Below are 18281 nucleotides of genomic sequence, written 5' to 3' on the forward strand. Positions count from 1 at the left end.
TCCCATATATTTCTATTTTGAACCCTTAAAGTAGGTGGGGTAGATGTCAGTTCTCTCATTTAATAGATGAGAAAACAGTAGCTTTGGGAGATCCTGGAATGTGAATCTCCATTGCATACTCATTAGGGATGAATCTTAGGCATGAGATTAAGCCATGGGGGTCTTTTGCTTCTTGATTTATAATCTTTATATATAAAGGATGTTTTTATATCCTTTTCCCCATCATATGTATCACTATCTGTCCTCCAGTTTTCATTTATCTTTTGACTTCTTTAATGTTTTTCATCCATTTAAACCTTTAAATTTTCCATGTAGAAAAAGATACCGAGTTTATCATTCTTAGAAAGATCACCTCTATTTTAAGAATTTTATACATTAAAAACAAAATAGTTTAGTATACTAATAGTTTTATGCTTAACGTTTTATAGTTTGTTTTTGCTTAAATGTTTTGCCTACCTATAATATATTTTTTTTTGTATAGGGAACAAAATAGATATTATTTTAGGTTTATAGTTTTCCAAATGACCAACTGGTTATCCCAGTAGATTTATGAAATGTTCTATTTTTCCCACTGATTTAAAAAACACACACACCCCAAAACACTTTCTCACACATCAATCGTTCACAGATATATTTTGGTCTATTTTTGGACTATTCTTTCCCAATGAAATACTCTTTAAAAAAAAAAAAAAATTAGGTTTTGGCCATTAGGTTTTTCTCCTGCTCCATTCCAGCCAGGATTCTGCTCCCATCTGCTCCATGAGAGAAAGTAAAGGGCGCGACAGGAGCTGGGTGTCATTTCTGGGCCATGTTGCTAGCCTTGGGGAAAAACAGAGTGACTTTCAGGGCTAAGGCTGCCCGCATGCCATGACCCTGTGGTCCTGTGGTTGGATCAGGGAGGAAGCAGCTCAGGGAAGCCCACGCAGGCGACAGGCCCCAGTCAGCAAGCTCATGGGAGGGTCCGAAGTGGGTGTCCAAGCGGTCATGGAATGGTAGGGATTTCAGCAGGGAATGCAGGAATGGGGAGGGGTGAGAGGGAGCTGGAGGCAGCCTTGCCGCTGGCACTCAGCATGCAGCGGGTCCTGTGTGCCTTTCCTGCACTGTATCCACAGCCTGTGGTTGGAGGAGGGGCCTGCAGGTCAAGTTCTCTGTGTGTGTGAACAGCCGGAGGCTAAGAGAGCAAGGAAGCAGCCATGTTTGCTAACAGGGAACCTGCCACCTCTCTTGCAAAGCCCTGCAAATCTCAAACTTCTCCTCTGGCCAAGGGAACTGCAAACTTATCCCCTCAACTTCCTTTCATCGTAATTGCATGAGCAGCTTATTAAAACAGATTCTTGAGACCTGCTGGCATGATGAAAATGTTGTACATCTTGATTTGGACATTGGCTATCAGGAAGCTTATAATTGTCAAAACCTATCAAACTATATACACTTAAGACTAGTAATTTTCTCCCTCATCACCATTATCCCCTCGATGCCCAGATCCACTCCCAAACCCCCTCCACCCATGAAGACTGTAATTTTTATGATATGAAAATTACACCCATTTTTTTAAATGAAAGCAAACACATTTAATACATATTAGTAATCACTCTTAAGGATATGACCTCATGACTACTAGAGTTAGATGTTGGTATACACAAATCTTTAAAGATTTCTTTTAAAAAGTAGGAAAATGTGAATGTTAGAATGTGATATTGGGGATACAGGTATTCAAGGCGAGATTCTTTCAGCTTGACTGTATGTTTAAACTTTTTCATAATAAAATGTGGGCAAGAATACCACGTCGTTACATTGTGGACATCACTCACAGATATGTTCTCAAAGGATGAGTGGACAAGTAAAGTAAAGCAAAGCCACCGCACTGTGAATGGGTATGTGCAACAAGGCATCACATTTCCTGTGATACTGATTTGTTTCCTAGAGCAGCTGTAACCAAGTACCAGGAGCTGGGTGGCTTAAAGCAACAGAACTCTGTTCTCTCACAGGTCTAGAGTCTAGAAGTCTGGACTCAAGCTGACAGTAGGGTTGGTTGCTCCTGGGGGCTCTGAGGGAGAATCTGTTCCTTTAACAGGGCCAGCAATCCTTGGCTTATAGATATAGCACTTCAGTTGCTGCCTCCAGCTTCACGAAGGTGCCCTGGAGAGCTGTGTTATGTTTCAAAATAACGACTCTAATAGCCGCATAGACTCCAATATTGAAGACGGTGTGAAACATTTGATGTTTCATTTGAGTGGGAAAAAACACATATAACTAAATTGAGGAATGAATTAGAATAAGGATTTATATATTATATATGTATAAATAGATTCTTGGGAATCTCCCCAAACCGATAAGATCAGAATCTCTGGAAGCAAGATCCCAGGAATCTGTATTTTTAACAAGCACTCTGTGGGACTCAGCAGCCCACGGAGTTTACGATCCATTGTTCTAGAAGCTAAGGGCAGAGGGAAACTGAGATGGAAAACTGGAGGCACCAAAAGTGGCTCGGTGATCAGGTCTCTCGGGATTTCTAAAGATCAGAGTCCCAGTGTGGGGCTTGGGGGCAGAGCAAGTGTGCCATGGGCACTGAACAGGTAGCCCCCCGCCCCCCTCCCTCACACCTGCGAGAGGAGGAGCCTGGGACCTGCAGCCAAGACAGTGCTCTGGGTCTAGCTCTGTCTCATTGGCTGTGTGACCTTGCGTGAGTCATTTAACCTCTTCCAAGTCTTGGTTTCCTTCTGCAGCGTTTTGTGTGGCTACGGTGAGATCTGTAAAACATAACATGTAGCTTAGACTGAAACAGGACAATTACAAGCCCCTTCAGCCCTAGCTCCTGCTCAGAAAAGGTAGACTCCTGTTAGATGGTAAGGATGGATGTTTTCAGAACATCCATGTGTTCAGACCCTCTTGGACGCAGTGGTGACATCCCAGTTCCTCAGAGTTGCCCCGTCCACCAACCTGGGCCGGCGGAGTCTGCATCGACCTGCTGCCCTCATTCCATCTTCACCTGGATAAATGCAGCCCTGGGGACACTCACCCTGGTCAGGGACAGACAGTCTCCAACGACGAGGCTGGCAGAGACCCAAGTGGTGCCAGGGGCGTGCAGGGCTGCCACCTTCTCCCCACTGTTCCTCTCTCTATTCAGCCGCAAACATAGTGGATGCCTCTTCATGCCCAAACTGCTGTTGGTGCTGGGGATAAAGTGACAATTGGTCACTGCTCTCATGGAGCACACCTGTCAGCAGAGAGAGGGAGACAGATGGGACAACTGCAGGTGGTGTATATACATATATGTAGTCTGTGTGCATATATTATGTATAACAGAATAAATCATATGAACAGGGGGCTGTGACAGAGTGGCTTAATCTAATGGATGAAAAGAGCTATCATAAGAACTGGGTAAAAAACATTCCAGTTAGAGGGAACCGCAAATGCAAAGGCTCTGGATATGGCATCAGGAATCCCAAAGGAAGCTCTGGTATTATTGGAGGGTGTGAGTTAGGGGAGCATGGCATGGATGAAGTGTGGGGGTAAGCAGGAGCCCTGCCTCAGTAGGGCTCCTGGGTCATTGCAGGGGGTTTGGATTTTATTCTGAGGATGGGTTGGAGGATTTTAAGGGGAAGGCTGGCAAAGTTAATCTACATTTTTAGTTCATCCTGGCTGCCATGTGGAGGGTACATTGAAGGGGGTCAAGGGTGGAAGTAGGAAGAGAACTAAGAGGCCATTACTCTTGTCTAGGTAGGAGGTAGCCTGGACGTGTGGCCATAGGGCTGGAAAGAAGTGGATTGAAGTTGGAAATGTCTTGGAGGTAGAACCAACTTGCCGATGGATTAAATGTTGGGAGTGAGGGAAAGAGATATTGACTGGGATGCCAGGGTTTTGACCTGAGCAACCTGATTTATGGACATGAGGAATACTGGGTTGGGAGTCCAGGTTTGGAATGGGGCATAGTTCGCTGCGGCCACTTTGGGTTTGAGATACAAGGAAACACCCAGGTAGAGATTTCAAATAGTGGTTGAATGTATGAGTCCAGAGCTATGCTTTCCAATATGGTAGCCTCTCTCTATTCAGATAACTAGAAACATGCAGCTATTTAAATTTAATTAAGGTTAAATAAAGTTCAGTTCCTCAGTCATACTAGCCACATTCCAAGTGCTCGGTAGACACACGTGGCGAGTGACTACTCTATTGGGCAGCACATATAAGAACATGCCCACCATTGCAGAGAGTTCTGTTGCACCGTGATGGTCTAGAGCTGTGGCCCAGAGTCCCAAAGCATCTCTCTCTGGGCTAACGGCATCCTCACTGGGTGGCTCTGGTCCCTGAGGTTGGTGTCCCTGCGTCATTCATGTCATTCACAATGGCTCCTTCTTTTCCTCTCTGCTTGACCACACCCGATTGTGTGCTCAGTGATGACCCTGACCTGTGGCCATGTCAGAGAGGCTCTGACCACCCAGAAGGACACTTGCCCTGGGTTTGTTCAAGGACTTCATCCCCTGGAGCTGATGCTTATTATAGTGACAAATATAAACATGGGGTTTAATGAGGATCAAACATGCGAATAGGCCAGGGGTGGGGAACCTTTGTTCTGCCAAGGACCATTTGGATATTTATAACATCATTCGCTTAATATAATTCACTTAATATAAATTTATGTTGCTATGAAAAAAAGCTCCTAGATTTATAGAATTTTGAGTCCCGCCTGCAGTTGCCTTGGCAGGGCCAGACCAAATGATAAGGCCCACGGGCCGGACATTCCCAACCCCTGCTCTTGGCAATAGCTAACAGGAGACACCAGTTTTAGGGCTAACTGTGTAAACTTGGCTAGTTTAAGAAATGTGCAATGGATTTGGAAGTTTGTCAGGTTAAATAAGAGTGGGAAAAAAGGCACAGGCTTAGAGTCCAGCCATCTTGTCTTCTAGAACTAACCATGCTACTGAGACCAGCCAGTCAACCACTATGAGCAGAAACAGCCCCAACTATTTTTTTCAATCCTCACCTGATGATTTTTAAATTTTTATTGCTTTGATAGAGAAAGAGACAGACAGACAGAGAGAGAGGAAGAGAGAGAGAAAGAAACATCAATGTGAGAGAGAAACCTTGATCAATTGCCTCCCGTACATGCCTCGACTGGGGATTGAACCCACAACCTAGGTATGTGCCCTGACTGGGAATCAACCCTGCCACATTTTGTACAGGTGACACTCCAACCAACTGAGCCACCCAGCCAGGGCTCCATCCTCAACTATTAATGGGAGAAAATTCCATGTCTTGGTAGGGGGAGGGGGATTGATTGAATCCATATTTCTGAATAAGTACAAAGAATTAGTAGGTGTAGGACAGGTTATCTTTATTGTTATTATTGTTTTCGTTATTATTGTCTAATGACTTATATTGTTTTTGACTTCATAGTCATTTGCCAGTTTATAAACAATGATGACAACAATTATTTTTCTTTTTTAAGTTATTAGAGTATAAAAGGAAAATTTAGGAATACTGGAATAGTGGCATATGAGGTCATTTGTAAATCAATGGTCTTGTTTTTCCTTTAAAGAACAGCAAAATACAGTATTTTGAGGGTAATTCTTCCAAATTGGAGTGTTACATGATCGATCTGAAATTTGTTTTATTATGAAGGTTGGGTCAGGGAAGAGACAGTCTATTTTAGGTGGCTTAAGTGTATTTTCCTGTGGATAGCACATTCCATAAGCCTAGCTATGGTGCCTTGAGGTCTAAGTCCTGAGAGACCACCATCTAGAAATGCCCCATCAGCTCTACAAAAGGATCAATCCCAAGGAACTCGTTTCCTGCATGCTGCGGGTGCTGCTCATCAGAATTGAAACTCTGGTCCCACCCCTCCTACCACTGTATTGCCAGGTGGGACTGTAAGGTAGGACCCAGGAGGTGAGCCCCAGAGAGCTCCCCTTGTCCACCAGACCAAGCCCAGGTTACGCCCCAACCCAGGGCTCCCAGATGGGATTGACCCCTCAGGCTGCTCCAAATCCCAGAGTCAGGCATTCATTGGGAAAAAACCATGTGTCCCCTTGGCCCTTGGTGGCCTCCTGGAAATGGTGCCCTCATGTGAGGTTAGAGGATGGAGAGGAAAGGATCTGTGTGGATGCAGATGGCCAGTCCATGGCAGGATCTGAGAGAGAATCACCGTGTGGGCGCACTCTGGCGAGTTTTGAGTAATAATGTTGTATTTTCAATCCACCGGCCCCCTTTTCTGATGTCCGGGATCTCCCACCTCTACTGGCTTCTACTTCCGGTGACAAGGTTGCTGGTGATGTCATCCAGGGGGACTCATTTCATGAGTCGAAGCAACGTCAGTTCCAAGGCACCAAGGCAAACCGGAGTCAGGGCCCCAGGAGGCTGGGACCGACCGTCTTGTCCCGTCCTGCTCCCGCATCTTCTGAGTGGGAGAAGTTGGTCACGCCTTGGGCACAAGTGTGCTGCCCATTTTCTCTTTGCCGTTCTTCTTCCTCCCGTGAGTACTGGGATGGTGGCTGGCAGAGCTAGCCCCCTTCAGCGACGGTGGGCAGGCGAGGAGTGGCTGTGCTTTGGGGACTCTGTGGCTTGTCAGTTGCTGCGTATGGTTTTCGTCTTTTTGTTTTGTTTTGTTTTGTTTTGCCCACAGGGTTTATTTAAAATGTTTTAAGGATAGGATAGGCCACAGGACCTGGCTGGGCCTGGCTTCTGATTTGGCCCTCATCAGGCAGAGGGCGGCTTATTGGAAACGGAAGCAAGCAGCTCCTGCTATCTTCATTTAACCCCACATTTCTGGCTACTGAAAACAGCCAGCTCTGAGGAGTCTGCTCCATGGGGGCCTCAGAGGTGGGCTTTACACGCAGGCTTCTGGCCAAGGAAGATTCTAGGGGCAGCTATGGCTTCAGTACTATCCTCTTCCTGCTCCTTCCCACCTGCCCAGGTCCTGTGCTACCCAGGCGTCCGGGACACCCAGAGTCCCCACCTTCCTCTGGGCCACCAAGGGCTGCGGGCAGCTGGACACGGGGCCTGGGGCACCATCTCATTTCAGAAAAGGGGTTTTCAGGCCAAACCCAGGCTTCGGCATAAAAGGCCATCTGTCCATCCCTCGGTGCCCAGCCCTGGCTTTCCCAAACAACATTCCTTTATGCTGGCTTCCCCGCCCCCCGCAGCCCCCGCCCCCCAGCACACTGCCTCCTTTCACCGCCTCTGTGGTCCGCTTGTTTGTTTGCCTTGCAGAGTGCAGGCTCTCTGTTGTTCTTCTCTTTTCTCTCCCCCTCATGTACCCTCCAAGCAAACCCTCTCTGGGGACACAGGGTGTGGGCCCTGGAGGAGGGCTGGGGTCTAAGGCAGAGTCCAGGCCGGGGCTTGGAGTACCCGGTGGTCCTCCAGAGGGGGCGGCGGAGGGCGCAGGAAGTCTCAGCAGGGACAGCACTGGAAGGCGCTTCCTGTCTGGCTCTCCCAGCAATCATTTGAGAGTCCTTGAATTAGTGACTTGGTCCCCCGTGCCTCAGTTTCCCCATCTGTGGAACACCTCCTGCCGGTCTCTCGGGGAGAATTGTGTTGATATCAATGAGATGCCAGGGTGGTAATGACACTCACCGGGGAGGTGGCACTTCTGTCCCAGGAGCCACATGGCTAGGGCCAGGGGGTACAAAGTAGGCCAAGAGGCTAAAGAAGGCTGCGGTTTGCCTGACCCCCCAGTTCAGCCTGCCTCCCACACACATGGGGAAAACTGCGGAGGGACTTCTCAGGCCCTGCAGAAGGGGGGCAAGGCCACCTTGGCTCCAGGACAGGAGACAGTGGGCTGGGGAGTGGGGTACTGGATGCTCCCCTTCAGGAGCTGTCCGTGTGGGCTGCCACTGTGGGCCTGGTAGGATGGCTGTGCTGATGAGCAGGCCCCAGTTTCTGACACCCCTCAGCATCCGAGGAGAGGGAATCTGGTCTCCACGTCTCCCTGGGCGCCTCCCTTGGCTGAATTCCTTCTCCCTCTGCGGGCCTGTCTTAATCCCCAGGGAGACTGGGTCAGGCCTGGGTTCGCTTATAGGGCTGCCAGAACAAAGAGCCCCAAACTGGGTAGCTTAGGCATCAGAAATGTGTGTCACCGTCTGGAGGCGAGAAGTCTGAGATGAAGGTGTGAACAGGGTTGGTTCCTCTGGACTTCGAACCAGGATCTCTTCCAGGCCTCCGTGCTCCCCCCCACCACACCCCCGCTGCTCTGCTAGAAATCCTTGGCATTTCTTGGCTTGTAGCTGCGTCGCCCGACCTCTGCCTTCATCTTCACATGCCTTCTCTGTGTGTCTGTGTCCAAATTTCCCCTTTTTATACAGACACCAATCACATTGGATTAGGGCCCACCCTCATGACCTCATCTAACTAATTTCATCTGCAATGACCCTATTTCCAAATGAGGTCACGGCATGAGGTACGGGGTTAGGACTTCCACAGATGGATTTGGAGGGGAGGCCTCTACACTGGGAAGTGAGACCCTGGAGGTAACTTCTTTGGAGCATGGCCTGCGTCTCCACTGCGATTCCTTCCCCTGCATGGATTTTGTCTCCTTTCCGGACACCCCAAGGCGATGAGAACCAGTAAAACCGGCAGCCACCACCCACTTCTGCTCCCTGACCCCCTGCTTGTCTTGAAGCCAATCCTCTCCGCTAGACTGGAGGGAGGAGGAGGCCTCGGGTCCCGCTTCATTGGACTTTGCTGGGGCTCTGGTCCCCCTGGTACCAGCCTGTCACCCCACCCCCCCACCCCCCCCACCCCCCACCCCCCCCCACCCCCCACCCCCCAAGCGTCTTGGTATAGATGACCCTGCAGCCTGGCTGGCCCATGTCTGTGTAGTCTGGGATTCCATCTTTGTTTCTCTGTACCAACATCTCTAGAGAAAAGTGCTTTATGGTTTTGCCCGGTTTTTATTTCTTGGTGCCTCATGCTTTAAGGAAAATGAATGTGAGCATCTTTCCTTATGGAGATGAAGGATATGTCTACACTAGAGGCCCGGTGCTACGAAATTTGTGCAGTGGGGAGGGGTCCCTCAGCCCAGCCTGCCCCCTCTCACATACTGGGAGCCCTCAGGGAAAGTCCTACTGATGGCTTAGGCCCGCTCCCTGTTGGGAGCTAAGCCGCAGTCTGGCCTCCCTTTGCGGGAGGTGACCGGGCTGATCAGGGGAAGGCGCCAGCCCCATCATCCCGCTGCTGCAACTGCCAAGGTGTTTTCATCAACACGGACTCTAGTCCCTTCACCATGAAAAAATGACAAGTTTCCTTAGGCATTTTCAAGATGTGTCTTTCATAGGATATGACATTTCTTTCTTTATTTTTCTCTTTATCCTCACCTGAGGATATGTTTCCATTGATTTTTTTCCCCTTCCCTCCGATCCCAGGCTCGGCCCCTGCCCATGCCTAAAGCCTCCGCCCCAGGCTTTAGGCTTGGGAAGGGGGAACCCCCAGTCCTCCAATCACAGGCTAGGCCCCTTCCCCGCCACCCCCCCATGCCCCTCCAATCGCCAGCTGGGAGTGACCGGGGTACCGAGGAGGTTCCTGGGACCCAGGTATGTATGCAAATTAACCTCCATCTTTGTTGGGTTAATTTGCATACTCACTCTGATTGGCTGTAGGCGTAGCGGAGGTACGGTCAATTTACATGTTTCTCTATTATTAGGTAAGATGTTTATTATGCAAACAAAATGGGTCCATAATAGGCACCACCCCCAACTGCCTCACTCATTGGTGTCACCTGCCCAACCTCTAGGGACAGAGCAGGAACTTGGGGTGCCCCTGCCAGAGAGAAGCGACTTCTCGTTCCAAGCAGCATGTTGGTAATGGAGCTTGGATGGAAGCTTTGTCCTGAATTGCAGGGTCTAGGACTAGACCCTGACCTTGGACTCTTCCCCTGACTCAGGCGGCTCTGAGTGACAGGAATGTTCCATGGACTGGCTGGACCTCAGGGAGCTGGCAGGGAACAGCTCCTGGGTGCTCTGAGTTTGGGTCTGAGGGTGCTGAGCTCAGTGTGAGAGAGGTGTGCGGGGGATGGAGCCCAGGAGAAGGGGCGGTGGTGTTAGCAGAGCCATCTCCACGAGAGGAGAGCCGTGGCTTGGCTGATCTGAGAGGAAATAAGACCACGTGACCAGCCAGGAGCTGGCATTGTGCTGGGAGAAGCCACAGTTGGCGTTCCTGTCTCTCTGACTTGTCTCCCTGTGGCTTGGGCTGTGGCTGGGATGGGGGTGGGGTACCTAAGGAGATCAACAGGCCTTCCTCGCTGCGCCCACCTCGTGGCCCCGCATGTCTAGTGGTTCTCAGTGCAGAACGGGCAGTGCCTGCTTCCCAACCTCCCTCTCTCCTGGTACATGCAGGCATCCGCAGGTCTCCTGCCTGTCCTGCCCACACTTTGGGGGCCTCTCCAGGCCTGGGTCCCCAGAGGTTAAACAGGCCACCATCTACTCATTAATGATAATTCAGCAAGTATTTGAGTGCTGATCTTGTGCAGCTACTGGGGAACTAACAGCGGGGCCTCTACCCTCATGGAGCTGCTATTCCAGCTTGGGAGACACTCCCAGGGAACGGTGTAAGATGCTTTCAGCCTGAGCGCTCTCCTCCGAGACTCACCACAATCCTCCCAAACAGCCGCAGGCCAGACCACACAAAGGCTCCTAGCCAAGTCCCAGCCTTCCTTCCCAGAGTGGAGGGACCAGGGGGGGTCAGGGCCAGGAGGGTCTTCATCTCTGTTGGGTGTTTTTTTTTGTGTTTTTTTTTGTGTGTGTGTGTTGTTGTTGTTGTTGTTGTTGTTTTTGCCCCAGAACAGGCTTCTGTCCCTCATGTGGACCCTCTAAGAAAACTGCCACCTGACACAGGTGGGTTGGACACCCCACCTGCAGCCACACCCATGAACACTTGAGCTGACGAGCCAGTGTGTCTGACTACAGAATTATTCACTTCCCTTACCATGTGAGACTTATTAATCTGAAGGTATCACCCGGATTGATTCTCAAATACTGGAAAAGAGCACACGTCGCCTTCGCTTTCTGATGCTTTTTGGTTTTCAAAGCTCCCTGTGGCTGGCTTCCAGGGTCAGGAGAGTCTTTTAAATAATGCATTGTGGAAGTTTCCAAGAAACTTTCTCCCCAAGTCTTTTAAAGTTGGAGTAGTACCCCGGTTCCCAGGAATGACCTTTACACACGTCTGATTCATGCATGGTATTTGCTTGTGGAATTCGAGGGTGAGCCTGGCTCAGCTGTAAAATAAACACTGGGGTGTAGAAGTCTGGGAAGCGTGGCCCGGACCCTGCGACTCCCAGGAGGACTTGGTCCCTGAGACCCCCGGCCCCAACCTCCAGGTTCAGAGAGGAGCAGCCCTGAGTGGGAATGGGAGACCTTCAGGAGGGTCTTTGTGCCGTGTGCATGTGGGAAGGTGGTTAGGCCTTTTGAAAGCTCACGACTAGACTCGAGAAAAACAGTCAATTAAAGATGCGTCCGAGGACACTTCCTGGTACTTGAGGGCAGTTCTGCCACTGGCAGTGCCAGCGTGCTGCTTGCTCTAGCTCTCCTTGAGGTCTCCTCCTGCATTGGAGGTGTGTGCAATCTTGTGACTAACAACCTGGGCTTCTGCCAGGGAGGGGTGTAGTCCCCATGAGGCCACCCAAAAAGCACCTTGTTTATATGGTCAGCCTGGGGACTTATTTGCCAAAAGCCTGTCACCCATGACATTACTGCCTGGTGGCTCCAGGACTTTTAAATTGTGATTAAACCAGGGCAGCAGAAGGAGGGAGGAGAAGGACGGGAGAAAGTGACCCCTACTTGCCTCTCTCCCTCCCCTCTGTTCCTCATCGTCTGTGATGGCAGCGCCCCAATGGTGTTGGTCCACAAATACCCAAAAATGTTTGCGTGAGAATGTTTACTTTCACATGGTTAATTACAGAGGGGAAATGAAACAGCCTAAGTGTTCATCAACAGGGGATTGGTGTCCAGTCGGCATGGCTCAGTGGTCAGCCTATGAACCAGGAGGTCACGGTTTGATTCCCACGCAGGGCACATGCCCAGGTTTCAGGCTCGATCCCCAGATGGGGGTGTGCAGAAGGCAGCCGATTAATGATTCTCTCTCATCATTGATGTTTCTCTCTCTCTCTCTCCCTCTCCCTTCCTTTCTGAATTAAATGAACATATATTTAAAAAAAAAAGATTTTTAAAAAGAAAGTGACAACTGCCTTGAGAGCATCCCTGACTGCTCTGTGCCGGGGATGGCAGCCTGCGAGCTGCTCCCCGTCCTCCACGTCCCTCATGTCACCTGGAAACTTTCCAGTTGAAGGAAAAAAACCTCAAAAGTATTTCCATTTTTTTAGCCAACATCTCTCTGCAAAACTGGATTTTTAGTAATTTTTAAAGTCAAATCTTACAATTGGAACAAAGTGAACATTTGCTCTACTTCCTGTTACCCATAGATTAGAGATGAAAGATAACGCCAGAGGACTCCAACCACCTGGAACCAAAAATAAACAATTATGTACAGTTCATAGTCACAAAAGAAAATGTTAGGGTGTAATTCTTTCACATTAATATTTTTAAACAGAATATATATATATTTTAAATGTCAGTGTAGAGTTGCCAACTGCCCTTCCTTGGGAAAGATTGACTTTTACTATGAAAGCATGTGTTTCCTACCTATTTGGTATTAAAATTTCCTTTTTTTTTTTTTTTAATCCTTACCCTAAGACATTTTTCATTAATGTTGAGAGAGAGAGAGGAACATCGACCGGTTGCTTCCTGTACACCCCTCAACCAGGGATCGAACCCAAAACCTAGGTATGTGCCCTGACCAGAAATAAAACCCACAACTTTTCATTGTACAGGACAACACTCCAACCAATGAGCCACACTGGCCAGGGTGAGATTTCCTTTCATTTATGAAATGCTGCTGATGGTCATTAGGAAATATTTTTATTTGGCAAAATAAAACGCCTGCAATCGCGTATCAGTCTAATGTACTTTTCGTCCTGCTCATGCCTATTCTGGGTACTCGGCCAAAGGGCACTGAGAATATGTGGCCCAAATTACTGGAATTTTGTTCCTTGTTCCTGGACACTGGCCTCTCCAGCCCAGAGGGATGTTCTAAGACTGGTGTATTCAGTATCCTGGGCCACCACTCTCCTCTAAGCAAACACGCCCACCCATTTGTTTTCTATTTCCAAGAAGCACGTGCCCTGTGAGCTTCAGGGCTAAGTCCCCAGCAGCCCAGCCCACAGCACGGCAGGAGTCACTGGCTATCTTGCAAAGGTCTAGCACTGAAACATGGTCCACCCAGGAAACAGGAACAGAGCATTTCATAGCATCAGGAGCCCCTTCTAGGCGCCTGGGAAAAGGACACCGTAGTTTCCCATCCTATTGGAACCTGTAACACCATTGGACAAACAAGATAACTACCCAAACGTCCGAAGACGACAAGAGGCAGGAAATCATAAACGCCAACTGTTGCCATGAGACACACAGAAAGTATGGTTTTCTGAAAGTTGGAAAATAAAGAGAAGTGTCTGGCTAGCTAGGTTAGGGAAGAAGCGCACAGTGGTCGAGAGAATATTCTGGAGTCTAACCTCCCACTAGCTATGGCACTGCCCCAGGCGTAGGTCTCCTCGTCTCTCAAGGATAATAATCTTGCCTCCTTCAGACAGTTGTTCTGAAGATTAAAGGGCTAGGCACGGAGTAAGCATCCGTGAATATTTGGGATGTGCCCCAAACTGCTGTCATCATCCTGGACAGGGTGACATTTGAGAAGGAAAATGCAAGGCATGTTTAGAAAGTGGAAAATCTTTGCTGCTGGCTAGAGGGAAACGTTGCGATTAATCCCAAAGGCTTAACAGGAGAGGCGTTTGGAAATGCAGAGCAAAGACTTTACATAGAGGAGGCTGACGGGGAGCTGGGCTTCCTGTCCCTGCAACCCCCCCACCCCTGCCCCTTGCTGATCCCATTTCTCAGGCTTTCTCTGCTTCCCAGGGCCCACTGCTTCCTGTTCATCACCATCTGGGTGTCCCAATCTTCCTCGCACATCTTTTGTGGCCCTCCAGGGAGCGGGCCCTCCTAGGGCACACCGCTCTCCACAGCACGCCAGCAGCAGCCGTCCATGAAATAAGCTTCAGCTGGCCATAGGCTAAGAGAATGAGCCATGTGGTGTGGCTGCCAGAGGGCCAATGGGAGCTCAGTTCCCATGACCTGAAATGCCCATCTAGCACTAGTCCCATCACACCCGCTTTGGAAGAGGAATGTGGACCACCCACTATGCTTAGAGACCCTGTTATGTCCTAACAGGGTCTTGGAGAAAAACAGATGGCAGAGGGTGGGGGTCCCGGCTGCCCGCAAATATGTACAATCCTGCAGATGAAGAAGAAAGCGCGTGTGTGGTCCTAGAGGAAAAGAACCAGGAGTGGTCCCTGGAAACCCGAGGCTGCCAGCTGAGCCAAGGACTGGTGCTCTCAGAAAACAGTCCAGACTGGAGGGAGCAGATGACTGGGCTGCATGGATGGGTGCTCTGCCCCGTGCCAGAGGCGACCACCTTTTCTGCTGCTTCCAGGGATTGTTTAGGTGGATGTACCCCAAACAGCTCTGTGTCTGCCACTCAGGGGTGTGTCGAAAATGTAGCACAGACAAAACCATGAAAAGATAAGGCACGTGAGATCCCCTTCCCTGCAGGCCCCAAAGTGAGCCTTTTGTCTTGTTGAGAGAGATGGTGGAGTTGCAGTAAGTGGGGTTGTGGGCACAGAAGGATTGGATCACCCAACTTAAGAAAGGGGAAAATAACTATTCAGGAGGGAAGGAGAACCAAGAACTCAGTGATTGGGGGCACACTAGGGTATTTTGAGGGTGGAACAGAATTAGAAGTGGCAAGATTATTATATGACATTTATTTTGGGTACGTAGGGAGTTTCATTGTATGATATGCTATAAAGTTCACTCTTCTTAGTCCTTAAGAGATCATCAGAGATGCTTTTTTTAAAGAATACAGGTATTAGCATGGTGACACAGACTAAAAATACTGAGATAGCCTTGGCCAGTGTTGCAAAGTGGTTAGAGCGTCATCCCAAGAACTGAAGGGTCTCGCTTTGATTCCTGGTCAAGGGCACGTGCCTGGGTTGCAGGTTTGCTTCCTGCCCCTGATTAGGGCATGTTCAGGAGGCAACCAGTCGATGTGTCTTTCTCACATTGATGTTCTCTCTCTCTCTCTCTCTCTCTCTCTGAAAAGCAATGAAAACAAATATTCTCAGGTGAGGATTAAAAATAAAAATAATATCAGACCAAGGCAAGACCATGCAAGCTGCCTTTATGTTGGTTACTGATGAGTTTTCCCAGAAAATGCCAGTATCACTGTCACCATCAGGTTCTCTTGGTTCATCTGGAAGCAAAAATGTAAGAATCGTGACAATAGACACCCCAACTGGCTGCTCAGACAGTCTTCTTGGGTTCTTGCCGATATCCAGATTCCAAGGCCTCGTCTGTGGCCACCAGCATCACGGTGTCCTTCAGTCACAGGGATTCAGAGGGCAGGCCCCCGGAAATGGTCTCCCCACCCTTCCCTCGAAGAAGCATGAGTTTTAGCTACGTGCCAGACTGCCCTCACCAGCCTCACCCGGTGACATCAGGGCCAGCTGGGACCATGTGATTTTCCTAGCGCATTCTATTTCCTTCTGACTTTGCCTTTTTGCCGCTGTGATTTAACCTTGAGCCCATTTGGGCACTCCTCTGCCAGTTTCACCGTGTGTGGCTACTGACCCACACATGGGAGTTCCTGGAGGGACCGTCTCCCTCGCTCTCTGCTGCCTCTCTTTCTTGTGGACACATGGACCTAGCTGGCCCAGCCTGTGACCTATGGGCTCTGTGGAATTACCAGGGAGGGTAGTCATTGGGCGTGGCACAGTGAGCCCGCCAGGTGACTTCCTGTGACTCCCTCTGCCTGACACCTGCCACAGACCAGGAGGGAGGCTGGCAGGGACCTCCTTGCCCAGAACACTCCCACTAATAGCTCATTTTCCTACAGTCTCTCTGCTTCTGCTCCCCCACCCACCCATCCACCCTCCACCCTTGGATCTTTCTGCCTCTTGTTTTTGCAGAAATTATTTTTTAAAGGAGAAGAAACATGCAGAGAATAATACCATGCACATCATTGTCTACCTGTGTTCAAAATGTCCTCAATATCCTTGATCTCCGTCCACCCTGCCCCACCATAGGCTCTCACCACTCCTGGCTGCCTGAACGTGGGGCAGCTGAGCTCTCTGCCCTCACCCACTGTGAGTAATCACTGCATCCCTCCTCTCTCCAGGGTTACATGGAGAACGGGGCTGCAGTCTCTGCGGACACTCAGAAGACAGACCCAGCAATGGAGCCAAAGCTCAAAGTGGTAGATTGGGACAAGGTAACTGGCACAAGACGGGGTGGAATGATGATCGGGGGCTCCCATGGCTGAGGAGAGGGTGTGTGGAGCCAAAGGCTGTAGTTATTTGTGACGTTTGCCCAGAAAGGTGAGGTTGGGAAGCAGATGCCCACTGCGTACAAGCATCACCTGGATAGCACGCGTGACCAAGGCTGTGATGGGTGCAGGAGGACTGTGCACAAGGAGGTTTGTACAGAGCCAAACCCAAGCACCCATGGGAGGGTCCCCGTGGACCCCTGACACCGAGAAGGGCTCAGTGCAGGGTCAACATGCCCAGACAGCCAGCTTGACCAGTGCACAGGCAGAGCTGCCCAGGCACCAGCAATCACTTGCAAGGGTCACCATTGGACCTGCTGGGGCGGTGGAGGCAGAGCGAACTATCTGCAGTGTTTGTCTGCAGAGCCCGACACCAAACCTCTCTTGGTGTTCAGAGGCCAGCATCTCGGGGGATTAGGCAGGCCCCCTTTGTTGGTCCCAGGTGGAAATGGAACCTCTACGTGTGGGGCGCGGGAGGAGAAGCAGTGTGGCCTGGGGGCCCTGGAGGGAACCAGATGTAGGAGCCATTTCCCTCCAGCCTAGGTCATAGGACTGTCCCAATGTCATTTCTCCCTGGAAAAGACACGAGTGGGTTATCCATACCTGTCCCTGCCTGTGCTGGACGTCAGGTAAGAGACAAGCAGGGCAGGCCTCTGAGCCAGGCAGCTCACAATCTGGTGGGAGGACAGACCCTCCCCGACCCTGTCAACAGTTAGTACCACCTGGGGAGAAGCATGCCCAAGGGACACAGGTGAGCAGAGGAAGGTGAGCAGAGGAAGGTGAGCAGAGGAAGGTGAGCAGAGGAAAGGTGGGGTCTCTGGAAAGCTTACTGTTTGCTGGGCCCCTTTGGCCAGGACTCCTGAGGCCCTGACTCCAGGAACTCGGGGATGGTGTCTGTCACAGGGGAATTGCACCGCCTTTGAGGGAGCGGTCAGCCCACAACAAGGACATGCGTGTGTGCTCTACAGGACAGGCTGGGACAGGTTGTTCCATGCCCATCCCCTTCCAGAGGCATGTAACCTAAAGGGAAGGAGAAGACCGGGGAGGAGAAGGCTAGCCGGACTCCACGGCAGGCCCCCAGGGTGCTCACTGGAACCTGGTGTGCTGGCTCTGAGCCCCAGGTTGGCCACCAGTGCTCAGTGCCCAGGCCGGGCTGAGGCTGGGGAGTCTTGCTACAAATGGCTGACTTCTCTGGAAGTTTGGGCACTTGGGCTTGTTCTGCATGCGGGCAGGACGGAGGGGGAGACAGCCAGCTTGAATGGTACAAGTACCCCAAAGCTGTGGAGTCAGGACCTCAGCCCTGGGATAGGAGGAGCTTCAGAGGGAGATGAGGAGGGTGGGGCTGAGGGCAGGACAGAGAAGGGGCTGCAGCAGTCAGCTCAGGGCTCAAGGCCAGGGGGCGGGACTAAAAGGAGCCATGAAGAGGGATCCTTGGCACCAGCATCTGTGGGCTTGGCTTAGGGGTTAGAGTGAGACGTTGGAAAGAAAATACTTTACCGAGGGAATTGACCAGGGTTGGATAAGTATCCTGCTTCGGGGAAGGATCCTCCCAGTCTATCTGGGCTGCAGGTCCCCAGCCCCGTCACTGCATGGGGGTTTGGGTGGGTAGGGATCAATGCCACCCAGGCCTGTCCCACCATCACCTGTGCTCCCACCTGAGGGGATGAGGGGCCTCCCCTCCCCCTCCTCCCCCAGGGCCTGCTCCTGGCTCCTTGCCAGCATGTTCAGACAGGTCATGCCTGACTCACCTTCCCCGCCTCTGTCATTCTTTCACACAACCTTCTGTCTTCCTCCCATCAGGGCTGAGAGAGAGGGGCAAGGGCTGGACCTAGAGAGGGTAAGGAGAACCACCCTAGCAAGGAGCT

General features: G+C 50.5%; 1 protein-coding gene across 1 annotated transcript in view; it reads left to right on the forward strand.

Moving 5' to 3' along the window:
• Window positions 1-18281, forward strand: part of FA2H (fatty acid 2-hydroxylase) — a 42847-nt gene that overhangs the window by 6608 nt on the left and 17958 nt on the right. The window contains exon 2 of the mRNA XM_080644384.1: window positions 16270-16362. Within this exon, the coding sequence (XP_080500510.1) occupies window positions 16270-16362 (93 nt within the window). The remainder of the gene's footprint in view (window positions 1-16269; window positions 16363-18281) is intronic.

This window comes from Plecotus auritus (assembly GCF_963455305.1).
Source record: "Plecotus auritus genome assembly, chromosome: 10".
Classification (NCBI taxonomy): Eukaryota; Metazoa; Chordata; class Mammalia; order Chiroptera; family Vespertilionidae; genus Plecotus; species Plecotus auritus.